The sequence below is a fragment of the Pectinophora gossypiella genome, chromosome 16, assembly GCF_024362695.1.
Source record: "Pectinophora gossypiella chromosome 16, ilPecGoss1.1, whole genome shotgun sequence".
Taxonomy (NCBI): Eukaryota; Metazoa; Arthropoda; class Insecta; order Lepidoptera; family Gelechiidae; genus Pectinophora; species Pectinophora gossypiella.
In genome coordinates this window covers 9,169,838-9,190,879 of record NC_065419.1, presented here as the reverse complement: position 1 = coordinate 9,190,879, position 21,042 = coordinate 9,169,838, and the positions used below count along the sequence as shown (strand labels likewise).

The window sequence follows — 21,042 nt, the reverse complement described above, 5'->3', positions numbered from 1 at the left end:
TTGTGTACTATACAATTAATGTCATTATCGCGGTTCACATTTGTTTATGTAAAAAGACGTACCTACGTCTTTCTCTGTCACGACCTACACTTGCTTCCGTGTGGGATTTAATCTGCTTTTGTTGTAAGTATTGGATAAAGTCAAATTATCTACCTTTATGTGGGTTACTATTATAATTATAAATAAAGAGTGCTAAAGCTTTGATAATCTTTTTAAGTTTGAAGATATCGTCTTGTTTTTTATTACTTTGTGAGATTCAAATCTTATTTACCAGGAAAAACTTGATAAATGCAGCACCGTGTGATTTCCCAAGTTCCTGGATACGTTTCTCACGTATGATCGTTGGTCAGTCGACTGGATATGTAGACCAACGAACTGGTTTCACCCCATCGCTTGATGCCTAGAAATCGTTTCCTACTAGATCGATCATGCGTTCAATAATTGCCACTAATTCGAAGTTATTAGTACTTAATCGCAATTTAAAAATACTGTTTGGTCTTTTATGATCCCGCGTCTTCGATCTCTTAAAGCATCTCTTGTGCTCACCTTACGGAATGATCTACTAAAGCTTTCATTTATTTAATTTAAAGCATTGAATAGCGAACCCATCAAAATTCGTTCCACACTTCTCACGTCATAAGTGGATAGACCGATTGACACTGTTAACAGAGCCAGTTGTTGCATTTTATAAGTGTAGTGACATTATCTACTTCGAAGTCGTTAGTTGGTTAAGTGACCTTTTCCGTTCAAATGCGTCTTTGATATGTCCATACTTACACGCGCTTTCAATGCCTTATCTCCAGTCGCATCTGGAATGCTCGCGTAGCTCAGTGAAAGTGCAGCAATAACAATAATTATAAAGTGCTGTTAAAACAAGCTTCTGTACGGCTGGCTCAGTATCATTATCTAATTGTTACGCAACGTACAATTTGCATTCGAGTGATGTGCTTATGGACCCATAAGCCCCAGTGCGCCATTTACTTCCAACGGTTTAGGCCAAAGAACTTGTGCAATACCAGTGTGGTTACATCCCGTGACGCGTCCGTTCTTACGTTGTGCGCAAATTGTCTAGTAGCAGCAAATTACCGTCCAAACCCAGATCTGTTTGACAAAGAAATTACAGTTCAGGTCTTGTGTCCGTTAAAAGTGGATTAATTAAGAAAAGTATTAAGGTTTCATTAAGAAAACTATTAATAATGATTTACTATTATGCATAGATATCTTTTTGGGATATATTATCTTCATAAACATCAGGCTGTTTTTTATCCGTGTCTAATTTCTGTAACATTGTTAGTGCTACGTATGACAAATTAATTGAGTTAGGCTACATCTGTTGCGGAGAAGTGAACTTCTTACAAAATCATTCCATTGTTTCGCCGCTAATAGGTCGAACGCCATTTCTATCGCAACCGCGTACAAAGGCACATTGAGCAATTCCAAGCCGGGGTATTTAATTTCAGAATTCTAACTAATGAACGTTAGTTGCTATAGTATACTGCAATATATATTTTTTCAGATAAGGTCGAGAAAGAAGTTATGAATAAGGCACTTACGGCCTTTCTGCAATGACGAATTTCCCATCGTAATACTTATCAGCCCATAAATTGCGTCCGTCAAACGGGAAAATGGAATTAGCACGGCAAGTGTCGGCTATTACCTCTCAAAGTCTAGGAAAATTGATGTGCAGTTATAAAATTGAAGAAGAAATGATTGGATTCGTGACAATATGAAAATCAAGCACTATCCAGGAAAAGTCGTCATGGAGGACCCGTGGCTCTCTATTAACGACAGGACCATGGACCTCGTGTATGCAGCCAATTGGGTTGGGGCACAGAATCTCGGCACTTATAATGAAAACAATGATAAGTCGAACAAGGTCAAATTCAATTCGATATCCAGAAGCAAGTCGTGCAGAGATGTGGGTCGCAGTAATGAAAGGGACTATGAGAACAAAACATACTCATTAGAAGATAATGGATACAATTACTCAAATAACGTTCCTACTGAAAACTTATCTCAGTTAGCTAAGTATCAACAAAATATAGAAGAAAAAGTCAGAGAGAACAATAATTTCATTATTCAAAATAAGTTAAAGCACAGTTACAGTTTTAAAGATATGCCAAATGGATACAAACCATCAACACTAAAAAGGGTTAAGCGAAGAAATTTTACTGAGTGGGATATTGAGTCATTTGGATCTAACAGTAAACAACCCCCCGTACCACCACAGCGAAAGGATTCTCTGAAATACGCACACCGGCAGAGAAAAGTGGATTCAAAGAAAAATTATTATCCGCTTCCTGATCCCGGGCCAGTACCAATCGATCCATCTGCTGAATCTTATTATGAATATTATTCGCGAGTAAGCCAACAAAACAATGATACTGATAGTGATAAGATAAAGCAGCTACAAACCGACACCAAAAAAGAAAAACCTTCTCAAAATGGGGAATCCAAACAAAATGGAACAGTTCGTGGATTCAGTAATGATACAATGTATCAGCTGATAAATACAATGGCCACTCTAGATCTCACCCCGATAAAGTCTAGGACCGGAAAGCCGGGCCATGACATGGACGGCGAACCGGAAGATTTGGGTTTATACGCGCAGGCAGCTAATGAGTCGTTATCTACATGCGATCCACTTCCGGAGCACACTACGCAACCGACCAACGAACGAAACGGACGCATCGAAGATGCTAAACCTAGCTTCCGTTCTAAGTCAATGAGAGTTAAAAGCGAAGGGAGAGCACCTCTTCGGGCTTATCTTGACGTCGTCCAACCTAACAGCGAACCTTATAATGGTGTCACAGTTACTCAGCCAAAGAGGAATCTGTCGCCAGGTGAACAATTGACACTGATGCAGTATGAAATGTTTAATGGAAACAAGAATCCACCCGCTCTTCTTATTAGTAACGGGTTCCAATCGATTGATTTAGGAAAAGAAAGTGACTATCGGACTACAAATGGTGTTGCGAAACAAATCAAACGTGATAAGTACGGAAAGTTATATAATACAGTGAGAGTGAAAAGTGACGATAGGTATGATAGGTACAATGACATTTTAGCTTTTGGATCGCATAAGGAACGCAGTGAGGAACGTGTGATGAATGGCAACGGTGTATATTCGCGAAGTGCTAAGAGTTCTTCGAGCGGTTCGGATTCTGACTTTTCCATTCCTCGACCGAAACTTATAGTGCCGGTGCATACTTACGGGACTCGAAAACGAAGGACTGGAAATCTCTGTCACAGAGATAGCAACGCTACTGATTCAACATTAGACGCCGGAATTGTACTTGATGTCACGAGATTAGAAGACCAAACTGACAAATCGCTGGAAAAACAACGCAATGGAGAATCAGGTAAATTTCCGATGGTATTAGTTAGACATGTGTAACATAAATTATATTTACATACCTAAATAAATATGTAAACATTTGCATAAAGATATAAAAGTAAATTTTATAATGTAATATGCTGTTATCAACCGGTAGATTACCTATGTGACAATTTTTTGATGATGATCGGTAGTGACGGCCCTGTTACGATAACGTTTTCCTAATGGAAAACATAATAATTTACATGGTGTATAATAATGTATGCACTGACATAATCGGATAACTTCCCTTTGATTGATACTTGTATAACCTTTCCACTGTTTACAGACTAGGAATCCAGGATTCTTTAGTATTCTTTTAAAAATAGAATGTGAAGTAAACGAAAATTGAGTTTTTGTTTTTTCAACATATTTCCAAAAGGATTATGGTATGAAGATACGTTTCACCAGTAAAACAGTTACGACATTTGCGCTCGCATATATACAGTTTGTCAGGGATCCAAATAACTTCGTTAAATGTACTGCGGCATTTGCGGTTGCTAAACAAACCAAGACTAGAATATCAATTAAACTTTGCTTCTTTGACCCACTTATATGTTCAATCACGCATGTATTGTGTTCAATATGTACAATTACCATACTAATAACGCAATATTCATTTGTACTAGTAATTTTAGGTCCAAAATTCCTCAACATTTTGCTTAATTTATGTCCACATTCCTTTTAAAGCAAACACTTTATTGTACATCAAAAAAACCTTCATAATCACAGTTCATAATCTATTATATAAAAATCACGTAACTCAAAAGTTACTGTACCTACCTAAATATTCTTTATAAACGTTTCACGTATCTGATCTTTGACCCTTCGTCATAATATTCAAGCGATTTGCCTTGAAACACTTTCGTTCTTGGAACGAATAATTGGTGTCGATTTAGAGTGGCAAATGCAAGTGTCCTGTCTAAATAAATTATTTATAATTAACGTGTCGCTAAATTGGTCTGCTAGCTTGTCGTATTCGGTACCCACAAGTGTCTATTTAGAAACTTAAATATAGGTAGGTAAGATTAAATTGCAAATTCTATGTGCAGTCTCTGTTTTATGTTATGAGTTATGATTTATTGAGGCGATGAACTTAACATTTACTCTGCTCTGCTCAGACAAAAGTTTCAGATTTCATTTGACATCAACCTGTCTGTTTTAATTTGTAAAACGTTTTTCTTTTCGTTAAGCTATTTTAAAGATATCTACAACTTTTTGATAACAATATCCGTCTAATTTGGAAATCTATCGTTCAGACGCCTAAAATCTCATAAAAACTGTATAAATATTTTCAACCGAAAGTAGTAAGGTAATTGCCATCTCGCTAACTTGTGTTAATTTTCTATACTTACTGACTTGTCAATTTGTTAGTAACTTAGAAATTCTGGTAAGACAATGTTGCGTGACTAACACACATGCTCTTTGACAACTGAATAGTTCTCGATACTTGAACTTGAGAGAACAAAGACTTGTTTTTCTTTAGAGAAACTTGGCAATTATTTACTTTTACTTATTAGAAGAATGCTTTGTCAAATCCTGCCAATAAGCAAATTATTAAGATACATATTGTGATCGTAATAAAATGTTAAATATTAGTGTTAAGGTGTGATGATCATAATAATATAATTTTATTCCTTTAATGGGGTATGAAAATCTAAAAAAAAATTGTTTTTAGAAAATTATGTTTATAAAACATCCATCATATAAGACGTGATCATCCTCTTGGCCTATAAGGTATAAATATATTGTTGACAATATCTTTATTCATGGACAAAGTATTATAAAGGTAACGCGGATTAATCACACGATGACACCAATTTAGATCAGTTAACTTTACGTAGATTTTTCAGTTTTGTAAACAGCTTTTTTTTGTATACAAATAACAGTACCGGACATACAATGTACCTTACATGTCAATTAATTCAATAGAGTAGCCTTTAGCACAATAGACAAAGTGTCTGTACAATGACACTAAACAAATAGCAATGGTCGAGCCATGGGCCATAACAACATACTGGCTAATGCATTGTTTACATTTAACAATCAATTTTCGCACGCCTCTTTATTTATTCACACATTACCGTTTTCAGGGATTATTTCTTCATCAAGTGTTTTTTTTTAATGTTTCTTGTGTTTTCGCGATAAGAGGATTGATTCATAATGTTTGTTGATTATAGATTGTTCTTTAGGAATTGTATTATACCTCTATGCGTATATAACGTATATTTATTTACGTCTTCATTTGACAAAGCAGATGTTGGCTTCACAGACATAGATTCAATCTGCAATGTTGACAAAAAAGTTGTTCCTATTCTATGCGTGTTTTAAGAAACACAAGTGGTTTTAGCAAATTATTATAACCGCTCACCGAATGACTCATTCAAATCCTGAGACCAATAAAGCATATAGCCTTGAACAGCAGTTCTAGTGACTTATACCTACTAAACGATTTTAAACTCTATAAGATACCTTTATCGTTCAATAAAAAACTCGTTTCCTGTACATATCACAACGAAATTGCCTCAATTCAAACGATAGCCTTCGATATTTTTATAGCAAATAATTGAAACTATTCTGACTTAGCAATAAAATAGTTGGATTTAAATCCACTTGATGGTCTGTGGTAACTAACTACTGGTAACTTTATCGAAACTTTGAAAAGATGTTTGGGGAGTTCATAAAGAACCATCATTACGAGAAAGGAAATCATCGTGAATGGGAATATCGCTTATTATAACAAAATACTTTTCATCTAATATAACACCTTTTGACGACACCTTTGCCTAACAGTGGAACGTATAACACAGTTACACTGCATTTTTTTTATACAAAGCTTCCGGAAATAAACATGTTAGTATTCTAGTTATGCAGAAGCACATAACAACTACGAAATATTTGTTCAGTGGCTATGTACATAATTAGTGACTGATGGATGAATTTATTGAATCACGCAAATGACTAAGGAACTTGTTGGCTAATATTAAAGTCATAAATTTTGTAGGCTACGGAAGTAACCAATACTTTTTATGAACGGAATTGACTTATCAATAATATCGTACTAATCATACCTGGTGTTATAAATAATCCAATATTTATTGGTCATAATGATAGGCAGGCAATAGATAGTTAAAGATACAATTATTCGTAATTGATTGGCAGAAGTATAAAATAACTAAGCAGGTTTATTAAGAAAGGATATATTTACTATAATTCAGTTCATAGAAAATTCGTACGGAATAGACAGCAAATTTCTATGCGAAGCAAAACTACGGCAAATTGAATAAATCACGTAAACGTCTGCTTTATTTCCTTTGCATGACTAACAGCAGTAGCGATGTTATGTGAAATAAAAGATAAACAGCAGCCACTAATATTTAATGTGGTTAGCAGAGCCACATATCGCTGGAGAACAAACATGTATTGTAGTTTTAAGATGTAATTGACGTATAATATAGAGCCATGTTTATGTAATATTTCAAATGCCTCTCAATTAATTTCTAATTCCTACGTAACATAACTGTGATAATTGATAGCATCCTTATCTTTCTCTTCGTTCGGATATATTATATTTTTAATCAATTTCCTAAAAAGCAGGGGCCCCCCGGTTATACTTTTAAAGTGTGTACATTTAAAACCAATGTGTGCTTTCAATTAATAAAATCAAAGTAGCATTTTCTAATCTCACTATTATTTTTCTCCTACAGAGGGTCGCGTGGAGGTCTCCAGAGAGAACAAGTACCTCAGTACGATGGCACCAGGCAAAGTCTTCGGTGAGCTGGCCATCCTCTACAACTGCAAGAGAACTGCTACCATCAAGGCGGCAACAGACTGTAGATTATGGGCCATCGAACGACAATGCTTCCAGACCATCATGATGCGAACTGGTCTGATACGCCAAGCTGAATACACTGACTTCCTTAAGAGGTATATATATATTTTTCTACAGCAACACTTTCTGAAATATCTGTATAGCTAATAATAACTTCGTCTTTGTCAATAATCACTTTTGATAATGTTTTGAATTGACGTGCTAAGTAATGTAAAGTAATAATCTAAAAATCTTCAGTAGTTTGACTTTTGTACTTATCTACGCATAGATTTTTATCAAAATGGTAGATTTACTAACTAACAATAGAACACAGTAAGTTAATATAGTGGTATCTTTTTGTACAGTTTCTATAAATGTATTCAAGAATATCTTTATGATCTTTTGTTTGCCTATCAATTGTCAAGGCAGGGTTGCGAGGTAAGCGTGTTTCACTTTATTTGCATTCGTCTGTACTGAGTAATTTTATATAAAAAGGTATAGTTATCTTTGAACGGTTTGTTTATGACTTACTCCAACGTACGTATATTGTATTAACGTATTTCCAGTTTTGTTAAAATTTCCCGGAAATTTCAATTTTTAAGTACATATGAGTTAAATAAAGTGTATAATCATTGAATGATTAGTTTTGATCAAGACGAAATAGGAAACACAAAAGTAAAAGAGTCAATGTCTATACTAATTTCGGTGTAAACTAGTTTTGTGGTACTTTATAACATCAATCATCACTTGAATGTTGATACTGTCATCAACCTTGTAAGCATCCTCGTTGGCTATAAATAAATTGTCAACATCACTAACAATTAGTCTAACAAGGAACCGTTCGTCATCGTTAGTCACTTTATAATAAAATCAGACCGATAACAAGGAGATTAATGAACTATATGATTCAGTTCAGTTTGTAAACGTCACCATTTATGAATGATGTTTTATTCTTAACAGTCTCTGTAAGGGTAATAAAAATTTTACAAATACTTTTAAACCTTAGCCTGGCTGTACTAAAACTGATACATAAATAGATAAACAGTTTCTTTAGGGAGTGGGTTTTCAGCTCTCTAAAGAAGTACTTGCTTAAAGTAATATTTAATATCGTATCCCTTTTTCTACCAGTAAATACTAGCCTGCGCAATTAAAAATATTGTGTATTGCAAAATTTCTAACTGTTGCTCTTTTTGCCGACAATCAGAATGACCCAGAACCGAACGAGGCTAAAGATAAGAAAAAAGATGATGTCACTGATTAAAATTCTTAAGCCACACGTAATTTTGAAAGTTAGAAAAGAATTATAAAGATTACGTAAGGTGAACTTTCAAATCTCAATACGTTTGGAATAGATATTTAAATTTATGCACGATAAAAAAATGCACCAAAATTGTTTTCTTGGTGAACATTTAGGACGATTAGAATCTATTTTGGACTATATCAGTGTTGCAAGAGGTTGTTCACGTCTGTTAATGTTTGAATTTAAGTTGTTGACGTGCGGCGGCGTCGGCGGTTAAATTATCCAAGAATTCTATTTTATAATTCTTTATTTAGACCAACCATGTTTTTGATATCTTTCCTAATAAGATACTCTGTTTATAGTATGAGGCCAGTAACCTCCACATGTCTTGACACGTTAATTGAACATGTGTTTTATCTAATTCTACATTTGTTAAATCTTCATTAGGTATCAACAGCTATTTCTTTTTTAAATTCTGATTCGTTGAAAGTCATATTTACCAGTCTTCATATTCCTGCGTAAAATTAACATTGGCATTGCGGCAGAGAAATCGCATGAGTATTCTAATTTATTTCATTGAATTATACATACAGTACATTCATTCTGATGCTTCTGTAAATAAGAAAATACAAACAGTAAACTGCGCATCTTGAACATTGTCAGATGTTTACATAGTTAAAATTAACTTATTTAATAAAGAAAGATATCCAACATCTTGTCTTGTTTTTATTGCTAACTATATTTGAAATACTTAGAACAACTTTTAAATTTTCAAAATGTACGAGTATTTTTGCACCGACGCAAACTTCTTTTACGTAATTTACAAAACACACATACCTGTAAGAGCTGTACCGATGACAGAGAGGTACATTGACCTCACAGTTATGGTAATGCAATGGGCGTGCAATGGCCCATTCTTCTGCTTTCGTCTGAGACATTACTGAGGTAGCATTTACCAACAAAAATACTGGAAATTTTCATAACAGTCAGCTTTTTCTACGTATATAGCTTATGCAAATAGTTTTAGCCTTTCACACAAATCTAGCAGTTAGATAATAGTTAGTAATTGACACATATATTTCGGTATAGGAAATTTATTTTCTCTTTTCAAAAGAAATAACTGATTTGTTTATCTTTCAATGAACATTTTTTTGAGCACTGTTGGCCTTTCTCAGTAACTTCTGTGCTTGAAAGTGCGTTTTAATTTTATTACTATATAAATTATCTACATTTAAAACTCCATTTATGTTCAAATGACCATTTTACAGCAATAATTTACTCCAAGTTGTCCTTGTAACCTAACTAGTCTGGACTAGGCCAAGAATTATAACTTGCTAAGTATAACTCATTTTAGTTGGGCTTATTATATATTTACCTCGCTGGAAAGTGGTCTATAATGATGTGTAATTCTAGACAGGTTGGCATTTGTAAGGCTATCGCGTTATGGGATGCATAACAGCTGTTATATTACTCGTCTATAAGCGGATTCATCTTCGCAAAAACTATTTAGATCCTGATTAATGTCTTCATCTTCATAAACTATATTATTTTTAATTTACGGTATGTGAAGGTGTTCGGAACTGCCTTTTTGTTTCACACGTGATATAAAAAGTGTATTTTCTGCCAGGGTTTGTCTTAATACAGAGCATTTTACCAGGCGACTGTAATTTGTTTTAAAAAGTCATAATGTTGATATTCTTTTTAATCTCATGAAAGCTTTACAATCTTTTAAATAGTTTTATTTTTTTATTCAATTGTCAACTCCATCTTTCGCGCTTGTGGTTGTTATAAGTTATAACAACATTAAAACAAAGACGTTGACGAAATCCCAGTGTCACCGGTTGCTTAAGCGCGTAAGCACATTTGCGAAATACTTTAGCTGTCACGTTCCCGTCTGACATTTGAGGTTTCAATCCTTTCACCGAGACTGCACTTAGAGTTACTGAGGTATTGTCTCAAGCCACGTTTACGTTTATTTCTTGGTTTTACCTTCAAAGCTATTGTTTCTATTTTGGTCCATAGTGATATACTCACTGTTAAAAGAATTTAAAGCAGGTGTGATTGTAATTTTCGTATTTGTTTTTTCTTTGTTAATTTCTATACACATCGATACACTCCGAGAGATACACTCTGCGACATTGATAGTCATGAATCGTCTGAAACAGACGTATGGCGCTTATGATGATGATGACATACAGAGGGGGTTAGTAGCATACTCTACCACGCTACTCCACTGCGGTTTACTTTTTTGGTGAATAAGGTGGTTCAACCTATAATATTGTTACCAAACAAAGGCTGTTCAGAAGTATTAATAACAAAAAAAAAACCGACTTCAAACGCAAAACTAAAAAGCAATAAATAAATTTACTTCGCACAAAGTAATTAGTACGTATTTTCAATTAGTTAATTAATTTTATAAATCTGAAGCCGGTGCCAAGGAAATGCTACAACGAAGTACCGATTCATATATTTTTCAATACCGATTGTTTTGTAATTTTTTGTTTGACATTGTTTTGTAATTGCTTTGATATAGGTATTAAACAATATTGTGTGTACATAGTAATTTGATATTGTAGTAGGGTTGTTGTAGCATTTACTTGGCACCGACTTCAGATTTATAAAATTAATTAACTAATTGAAAATACGTACTAATTACTTTGTGCGAAGTAAATTTATTTATTGCTTTTTAGTTTTGCGTTTGAAGTCGGTTTTTTTTTTGTTAAAAATTTTATTTTATTTTACGATTTTAAGTGATGGTTAGACCGAGCAAGGATGCAGAGACAGACAAATTTTCTGATTTATATTGATATATATTAATACATGATTAGTAGTGATCACAATTATTATTGATGAACATGTTTACACACACACACACACACACGCGCACACACACACACACACACACACACACACACACATACACACACATGTGGTTGTCAGTGGAAGCTGCTATCATACACACTCACGCACACATATAGATACAGTAGATTTCGCGTGGTTCGCTCGCTGCTAAAGCAGCTCGCGTGTCCTGTTTATTCGAAACTGTCCCTCTTCGTATGGCGGCCATCTTGTTTTTCCGCCATTTTGTTTTTTTTTTCACCGGCGACAGAATTTGACCATGATTTAAATGGGTGTCGTGGAAACAAACAAAATCCAGGTGCAATAGGTTTGCCAGGCCGTAGAATGTCTCCCTGATTGGGAGCAGTTTTCAAAGATGACGTTCCAATCACACCCCTATACATCATTTTTAACCCCAAGACATTTTCTGGAAAAACAAAATTTTGTATGGCGGCCATCTTGTTTTTCCGCCATTTTTTTTTCACACGCTATGGAATTTGACCAACATTTAAATAAGTGCTCTGAAAGAAATATTGGTTCACGTGCGATAGTTTTGCCAGGCCGTAGAGTATTTCTCTGATGCGGAGCAATTTTTGGTGACCAGAAAGTATTTCCGTACTCTACATGACGTTTTGAGTAAGCGCCCCATACATTATTTTTACCCAAAGGGGCTTCTTCCAAAATCGACAAAATTTTGTATGGCGGCCATCTTGTTTTTCCGCCATTTTGTTTTTTTGCACCGGCGATTGAATTTGATCAAGATTTAAATACGTTTCGTGAAAGAAAAATTGCTCCAGGTTGTATAGTTTTGCCAGGCCATAGGGTGTCTCCCTGATGCTGACCAGTTTTCGAAGGTCGGGAAGTTTTCCCGAAGCCTAAAGATCGATCCGATCAATAAAACTTTACAAACGCACTAGTCGCTCCTACGATTTTTGAAAATTCCCCTCGATTTCTCTGGTCTTCCATCATCAGATCCTGACTTCCTTGACATGGGACCCCCTTGGGTATATCTCCTTTCAAACAAAAAAAGAATTATCAAAATCGGTTCATATACGACGAAGATATGCCCGAACAAACATAAAAAAAAAAAAAAAATATACGGTCGAATTGAGAACCTCCTCCTTTTTTGAAGTCGGTAAAAAATATATATATATCCCCATCGGGAATCGAATCCAGACCTCCAGATCGTAAGCCCAATACTATTAGGTACCTAGTTAATGAACGATAAAGGATATCTTCAATAAATGGCTGTTATTAGTATACACCTGTACTTTTAATTAAATATTCATAGATTTGTTAGGATGTGCGGAATCCACCTTGGCATACTTTCCGTAACATAATTATATCGTTTATTAGCTTAGTATACCTACATAAACCGTATTCAGAAAATCAAGTAAATATAAAAAAATGTATTTAAAAATAATAACATGTGTGACGCACATTTTCTAGAAAACAAAAATTAAATACAATTTTGAAGTATGTTATTTAGGTAAAACATTTAATTTAAAAGTTATGGTGACACATGATGAGAAATATAAAATTACAATAATTGAAAACGACTTACGATAAAACATAATCACGTTATTGACATTTAAATACGCTACGTTCTGATTAAATTAGACTTTATTGTGCCGTGAATAATGTTTAGCAACAGTGGTACATCTTAGAAGTTTAATCTTGAGCTAGTGCTCATATGACTCATAGGAAACCTCTTAAAGTAGTTCAGTATAAAATTAATTAAACCCGCGTTCACTTTCAAACTATATTATAGTGTGATTAAAAATTCTTAGACTAGCGTTTGGCTGTTTCGGGCCATATTTTTTTAACCTGATTTGTAGGTGCTAGCACCATTAAAAATTATAATGGGTTCAACTATTGATTTAATTCTCCTCATCTCTCTATTGGATGAGGGCCATGTTCAGGGTACGCAGTTAGTAATGGGATGTAAATACCTGATAATAATAAAGCATTGATTAATATTTCACTTCAGTATGACTAGTTTTCGTAAGTACATCGTGTACACAATGTTCTGCACGCCCAAAACACTGCGTGGTACTATTTTATAGCACAAATTGATATTATATTACCTACACAGCCATTATATTTCGATAGACGACTCTTTTTTCTTAGTCAAACTATTTTCTAGTCGAACTACTTTAAAAAGGCACGATCACCTGTTGCTGCTACAAAAAGTATTTTAGGTACCTATACTTTAAGTGGGTTTTCTCTAAAGTCTTGTTTATAAATAGCATTCTGTAACAACATCTTAAAGCGTAACACTTTCTATCCAATGCATAACTGGGGCTCTTTTTCTAGTGACATAACTTCGGTCGACTTTATCTTGTTTTGTTTCTCTTACAGTGTTCCGATATTCAAGGACTTGCCCGAAGACACGTTGATCAAAATCTCAGACGTCCTAGAAGAAACGCATTACCAGAATGGTGACTACATCGTGAGACAAGGCGCTCGTGGTGATACCTTCTTCATCATCTCTAAAGGACAGGTGAGTCAGTTTATTTAATAAATCTCTTAAGAACGGCTCACTGTTTATTAAACAGATGATAATAAGTGAGTATGAGTAGTTTGTTTATTCAAATAAATTATGCAGGTAAGTAGATATATTAATTGTCATCGTCATTAAAATTTATAGGCTAATTTGCATATAGTAATCAAATGCCTCATTTATTTCGTTGTTGTTGCATAACAACAATTACAGTCACTTTCTTCTCCAAAAAAGTCAGAGCAATTCCGATGAGCAAGTAATTAGTAACGACCCATTGATTGATGTCAGCAATTCCGTTAGTAGAAATACCAACGCACTGATCTATTTTTGTTACCCTCCATTCATCTTCCGTCACACCAATTGTCAATTGGCGTTTTGCAAACAATTGACGATACAAATAGAAATAGGTCGATTGGCGGTCGTTTACTCCGGTTGAACTTAATTTAAATTCGTTTGGGTTTCTATACGTAATCCCGTGTTCGAAGACTTTCTGAACGTAAACGTTTCATATGTGGACATCACGACGCAAATAAAATGAGATTTCCTCAAATTGCTATTTCTTCAAATTAAATGACTTCGCTTTCTTATTTCATTGTAGCTCAATAAACAACATGAAGGTCTGCCTCATTTGCTATCACTTTTCATATAGAGTTTGTAAGCTCGTCATATTTCTAATTTATTTCGATGACATTGTGGTAAGTGGTTTATTCCACTCGTTGAATGTGAGAAGATGTTCTCTAAACACGAAAGTCGACATTTTCACTTTCGTTCCGCGTATCAACTTTCGAGAGATCGGCCGGTACCGGCGACGTGACTTCTTCATCTTTAGCCACGCCTCTGTGTTTTGTAAACATAATACTAAGCCGTTACTCCATAATATTCGGTTCTTACATTATCTGTAGGTAATCAAATTATATTCCGCTTACGACACCATCAGTGGCTTAACAATAATACTTTTAAGACCAATATTTTTTGTTTACATTCGTTCCGCAATAAATATTCTTTGCTTTCTAAATTATTGTACCGGTTTGGTTAAATTAAAAGATTTATAGTCCATAATATGGTATGAAAAATAATATACCGCGTCACAAGCGGCGACTGCATGAGTCGCTTGCCTTGGCATTTACTCGGTGACATAAAATACTTCTGCAAACTGCATTTTTAAAACGGTCTTTTATAAAAATATATTTTCAACCACTGTCGACGCATATGACATTTATTTTTATTTCTCCGTGTTCTGGACGCCGTTGATTACAGTTGTTATTTTATTCTTTAAACGTCCGTATCTAATTTGCTTACGTGATGGGAACGTGATTATATAATGTTTGGAATATTTAGCCGCGTGTGACTAAACTAGGTATTTTTGGCCGTGTAGCAGCATGGAGGCTGTAGGGGCCAAAGAGCTGGCTATTGTAGCGACAAGGTCAGCGCACTGCGCAGGCGAGAGGGTTATGCTGTTTGAGGCCAGATTTTTGTACCGTGTGGGAATTATCTGCTTCAACAATTTGCGGTATTCATTGTTCAGCATGAATACTAATGAACGTGTTATTTATATCTTCTATGAGAAGTTCGCAAAATATTATTTGCGTCATATAACGTAACCTTTCTTCGGGATTTTGTGAAGAAATTGAATTATTTATAAGTATATAAATATAATTATATATATTCATTAGCCTCGAATCAAATAGTTTCAATAGTGAACAAGCAATTGCTTATGATGTTGAAATATGCATTACTGGTACATTTCAGCAACAAAAATAAATAGACTGTCACTTTCTAGGTATTTTGCTTAGTGATTATTAACCATGTTATGAATCATCAACATGGTAGTATTATTATCACTTGGGCCATTGTGGTTCCGTGTGTTACAGGCTTGCTTCACAAACGTGGAGCGTAGATTTGACCCCTGGTACTGGAGTTGCACTAATGAGTTATTAATTTATCGTAAGTGCAATTTTCACTGACATGGTTGGGTCAGATGAAGTGTGGGTATTCAGATCATCTTACGAAGGATTTACCTCTGATTGAATATGAGTTAGTATTATAAAAATAACTTCGAAGAATGACATGAATGAGGTACCTACCTACTAATAAATATAACATGAGCACATATCAGCAGAACACTATGACTCGTTATGACTGGATACTGTTACAGAGATGACACAAAATATTTGCATGACATCATATCATGTAAAGTAACTATGTTTATTCTGCAGCAGAGCTCTTTTAAGAGGTAATTAATAATACTTTATCATCCTGCCTGACCCAAGAAATTTCTAAATTGATTCAATCATAAGTGCAATTCTGCATTAATGAGCGTTATAGTACTACCCTTGTTTAAATAACTTAAAAAGAGTGAATAAGAGAAGGGAAATTTGAACCTGTGTCTTCAGCCCTGATTCTCGAGACCAAAATGTTTTGTTGATCTATCCTCTCTTTATAACTCAGAAGTCACTGTTCTGGATAGTGAGATGCTTAGCTTAGCTAATTCATTTCAAAGGTTCTCTCCACGTTAAGAATAACTTAAAAATATGGAATGGAATGATTCACTTGGTACAACAAAGACGTTTACAACGTGATCGCTCACAGTTTGTATATAAGTAACTTTTATTTTTTCCCACATAAAACATAAAAACAAAACATGGATTGTGACTTTACATTCGGTTTCATTTGTGAGAACAATTGTCTTACATTGCAGTGTCATGTTTGGTTTCCTTAATAAAGTTGAGCAAGGACAGATAAGTTTCGAATACAATTACGTCTGTACTTAAAATTCTCATTGTAATAAACATTATATTAAAACCCTGACACCTGTTGAGTTTCGGTTTGCTTGTAGAGGATGTGGTTGAAAACACCCTTACAAAAATATATAACTACGCTATTTAAAACATCTGTTAAGACCTATAGTATAGCAACGACGATATCTGCCTTTGTAAAGAAGCTATTATTTTTTGCACAGCACGAATATCAACTTGACGAATAGTATTTATATACCACGGCATTACTGTGTGGAAATAAAATCAATATTAAATTGAAACTTTTAAGTTTTAGGTATTCCTCAAATTACATTTCAGTAAACATTAATTCGCAACGCCATCTGTGATTAGAAGAGAACAAATTGAATGACGTCATGGTGTAACATAATCTAAAAAGATTTTTACCTTGTTCTACTTTCCCATGCTTTGTACGATATTACTTTACTTCCCCGAAGCAAGAAATGGTTCCTGTAGACTTGTTTATACATAATTTATGTAGCCATTGAAGTGTAACCAGTGTCATAGTTACGAAATTCTCCGGTACATTTACGTAAAGGAACGCCTGGGGCAATATGTCTATCTATACAAGCTATGTGGTAACTACACTAGAACGTTCTGATTTGACGCACTCATGCACACGCAAATTTTTAGGTGTTTTTAACTTGTGTCTACTTGTGGTTATTTACTTGTCGTTGATATACGAGTCGTGTAAAATTTAGGCGATTCGTATTGGTGTGTCACGTCTTGAGTTTATGAGAGCAGGTCTTAGTTATAGTGGAACGAGTAAAGGCTGTTGCTGATTGTATCTCATCATCATCTAGTGAAGTAACGCTTAAATGTTTATATTTTTTCTGTAATCACCAAACGGGTTAACAACATTTAGCCCTCGCAATTGACATCCCCGTGTCGTATTTCCACTACATTGTTGCTTCACTGTATATATTTATATTTTGTGCCTCAGGCGTTAGTCGTTTTACAACTTAGTTATCTCATATCCGTCACTATCTCTGGGGAACCTTTTTTGGTCAGTCAATATTGTATTAAATGCAGACGTTTCTTTGTGCATTGTGTGTTTTGGGTGAAAAATAATCCTTTGTGTTTTGTTTTTTTATGAGTTTTTAACAGAATCAAAATGTAAAAAGTTTCTTAATTCCAACATTCATATGACGTGAAAGTCCAAAAAGTTAATATACAGGCACAAAAGTGACTCAACCCTTTAAAATCAACGATTCATATTTAGATCGATACATTGAATAATTTATTTTTTATTTCTCAGGCAAATATCTAAAAGAGTCATCACAAAAAAGTATCAATATATCCAATACCGTTTTGTGTTGTATACTTGACATGTATGATATGTTTTCCTCGTTAACACTGGAACACCTTAGCGTTGTTAGCGATTGGTGACGTTGCACTTTAATTTTCCTGTTCAATGTACTCGTCTAGTCTGTATGCATTCAGAATAATGAATAGCGTTTTTGTATCTCGGAAATATTTATCAATCATTTGGATTACGAAAATAATAATTTGTTAAAATAATATGTCCTAGATGTTGCTAGTTTTGCTTGAGTGAGGTTCAAACCATCTACACCAATATTATAAAGGGGTAAAGTTTGTGAGTTTGTTCGTAGGTTCTGGAAATACTGAACCGATTTCTAAAACTATTTTACCAGTAAAATAGGCTACATTTATTCGTGCTATAGGATAATTGACCACCTATGAGTATAGAGTCGATGAATATGTTACTAGTCAGCTCAGAAAAATGAGTTTAAAACTTATATTATATATCTTCTTATCATAATATATAAAAAACGTCTACTCACAATGGCCATTAATTTCGTATTATATATGTTTACTAATTAATACAAGAAGATTTATAAAACCGTTATGAAGATATTGTCACCAAAAAGGTTATTTTTTCGTCATTCTTAGTGTCATACCAATTACGTGACTACATTAGTCATTAAATATCTATTTCTTTATCTAAATTGTGTGGAAATATTTAAACCACTGTTACTTTATTAGGTACGTAACCAGAACAAAACTACAATTCACGCTATCTGTTCTAGGAGTAGGGGAAGGCTGGGCAAAGTGAATACCCCGGGCAAAGCGAATACTCTCCACTACTCCTAAAATATTAGATGTTAATTCAACACACCACTACTGTTACGTCGGGCCATCTTGGATTAATACGCGGCAAACATAGAAGCGAGAGGCCGCGTCGTGTCCCATCCGCGTCGTGGAGATTTGTGTTTTCGTAAATAAAAGATTGATTTTACTCGGTAAGTACATTGATTAATTCTCCTATATTACTAGTTCTTGATTCTTAGGAATGTCTTAATTCAGTAGCATACCAAAGTAGGTTTTTATGGTATAATTAACAGAAAGTCAGAATTATTCGTTTTTGCATGAAATGTGTTAACCTCAAAATTTACCTAGTGGGGCAAAGTGAGTAGGGCAAAGTGGATACCATATCCACTGATGACTTATTATCTAAAAAGGTCTTTTACTAGTTTCAGTTGATGAATAAATATAAAAAAAACTGTTTTCACCGAAGATTAAGAAAATATATATAAAAGAAGACGGTAAACTAATTGAAAATTGGATTCGATGTGACATTTGTCAACAATGGTGTCACGAAAATTGTTCTGTGTTTGATGGCACATAAGGGTATACCTGTGACAATTGCCAATCTTAATTTTATAATTTTATGGTCAATAAAAGTTATTTGTTTCAGTTAATCAAAGTTATTTCTATATTTTTAGAGTCTGATTATGGGTATTCACTTTGCCCAAGTACTGTATCCGCTTTACCCGGGGTACCGGGCAAAGCGAATACAATCGTACTTTTTTTTATTTGAACTGCAGTTGATTATTGTTTAAATATTCTTGGTTACTGAAGTTCGTATTTGTAAGAGCAATAAATAAAGATTGATTTGTGATAATTATTTTGTTTTTGTATTGTAAACCTTTTCTGCTATATCCTTAAATACCTTAAGGTATCCACTATGCCCGGCCTTCCCCTACCTGTCAGGGCCAAAAATAATTTGGCAACCTTAAAATTAAATTCCGAAATCACTATTTGTTTTCGTAGTAAATAACTCGTTGAACTTAAAATTATTGCCAAACACACCAATTCAGCTACTGTTGTGTGTAATGCCTATAGTAATGAGCTTGAACCGGTTATGATTATAACTTATATGGACGAGATCTTTATTGAAGAAAAACTATTCAGCTGTCAACCAAACTTGTTTTTCAAGTACTTATACGTATAGGTAGGTACTTCGTGACGAAATTGGGTGAGCTTCTTGTGAGGCCAATATTAAATTCAAACGGCATCCTGCTGTGGGTAGAGTAATCAACATTGTCGTAATCAAATAAATGAGGAACACCATCAAACTTTTACATTCTTGTTTGGGTTTACGTTGGTTATTCCTCTCAGTATATTCAATAATATTTAAACAGTACTAATCAATAATACAAACAAAAGTATTTAAAATTGCAATCAGCAAATAATATAACAGCAGTAAAATTGGTAAATGATTATTTTCTGATATAAAATGTAGCAGGCGTTTTTACCTTCTTGTGACTCTGTATTCTGACTCAAATGCTAAAACTAAATAGAGTCGAAAGTCTCGTATTTATACATAACAAGTGTAGTTCCAAAAAAAGGATTTGCATCGTTTAAATAACCAAAGAGCATTAGTTGAGAGTTGACCTGGAAAGGCCAGAGGTTCACCTTAAGAACTTTCCAATGGCCACTTAAATCGTAGCTGTGGGCGACAAGTGCAGTGATGCGCAAGACATTACTAACACGTTATTTTCTATGTTACAGGTTAAAGTCACGCAAAAGCAACCAAACGGCAACGATGAGAAATTCCTCAGAACTCTTGGAAAAGGCGACTTTTTCGGAGAGAAGGCGTTGCAGGGGTAAGCACCTTTTAGATCTATTTTCATTCAGTTTCACGTAAAATCTTGTAGGTCTTCTTCTTATCATGTGGGTGTCAGGGTTATTACTGAGCCGCCAAAGGCCCCTGACATGGCTCATGTAACGACTACATACTCACGTCAGTGAGTAGTAACCGGGACCAACGGCTTAACGTGCCTTCCGAAGCACGAATCATCTTCCTTTCGAACAATCGGGTGATCAGCCTGTAATGTTCTAGCCAAACTAGGGATCATAAAGTGATTTTTGTAGTTTTTGTCACAAAGTGATCTTGTAGGTAAGTATCTACTTAACTTTCTCATCAAAATCAAAACCTGTTTATTGAATTTCTATAAATAGACCTTCTAACAACACTCGAGGTATTACACATATGAATACATAGTTTGGTACCAGTTTCAAAGATGAATAAATGGCAAATATGGTCAAGGCCAGGATGATTTCAAATGTCAGTAAAAATATCGAACTGAGATTCTAATAAGCTGGGAACTATCTTATTACATGAAGTTTCCACTGTAGGATAATTACTTCCGTATTGAAACTTTAATGTGTTGTTTTATGTTGTTGTTTTTTTTT

At 34.4% G+C, this 21,042-nt stretch overlaps 1 protein-coding gene across 7 annotated transcripts in view; it reads left to right on the top strand.

Annotated features, from left to right (window-relative positions):
* Positions 1 to 21,042, top strand: part of LOC126374063 (cGMP-dependent protein kinase, isozyme 2 forms cD4/T1/T3A/T3B) — a 140,602-nt gene that overhangs the window by 112,039 nt on the left and 7,521 nt on the right. For 5 of the 7 annotated variants that reach the window (XM_050020509.1, XM_050020510.1, XM_050020511.1 and 2 more), the window contains 3 exons: positions 7,084 to 7,303; positions 13,627 to 13,768; positions 20,359 to 20,453. In XM_050020509.1, the coding sequence (XP_049876466.1) occupies positions 7,084 to 7,303; positions 13,627 to 13,768; positions 20,359 to 20,453 (457 nt within the window). Of the gene's footprint in view, positions 1 to 1,516; positions 3,363 to 7,083; positions 7,304 to 13,626; positions 13,769 to 20,358; positions 20,454 to 21,042 lie in introns of all 7 variants that reach the window. The other 2 variants (XM_050020507.1, XM_050020508.1) reach the window with 1 other exon arrangement.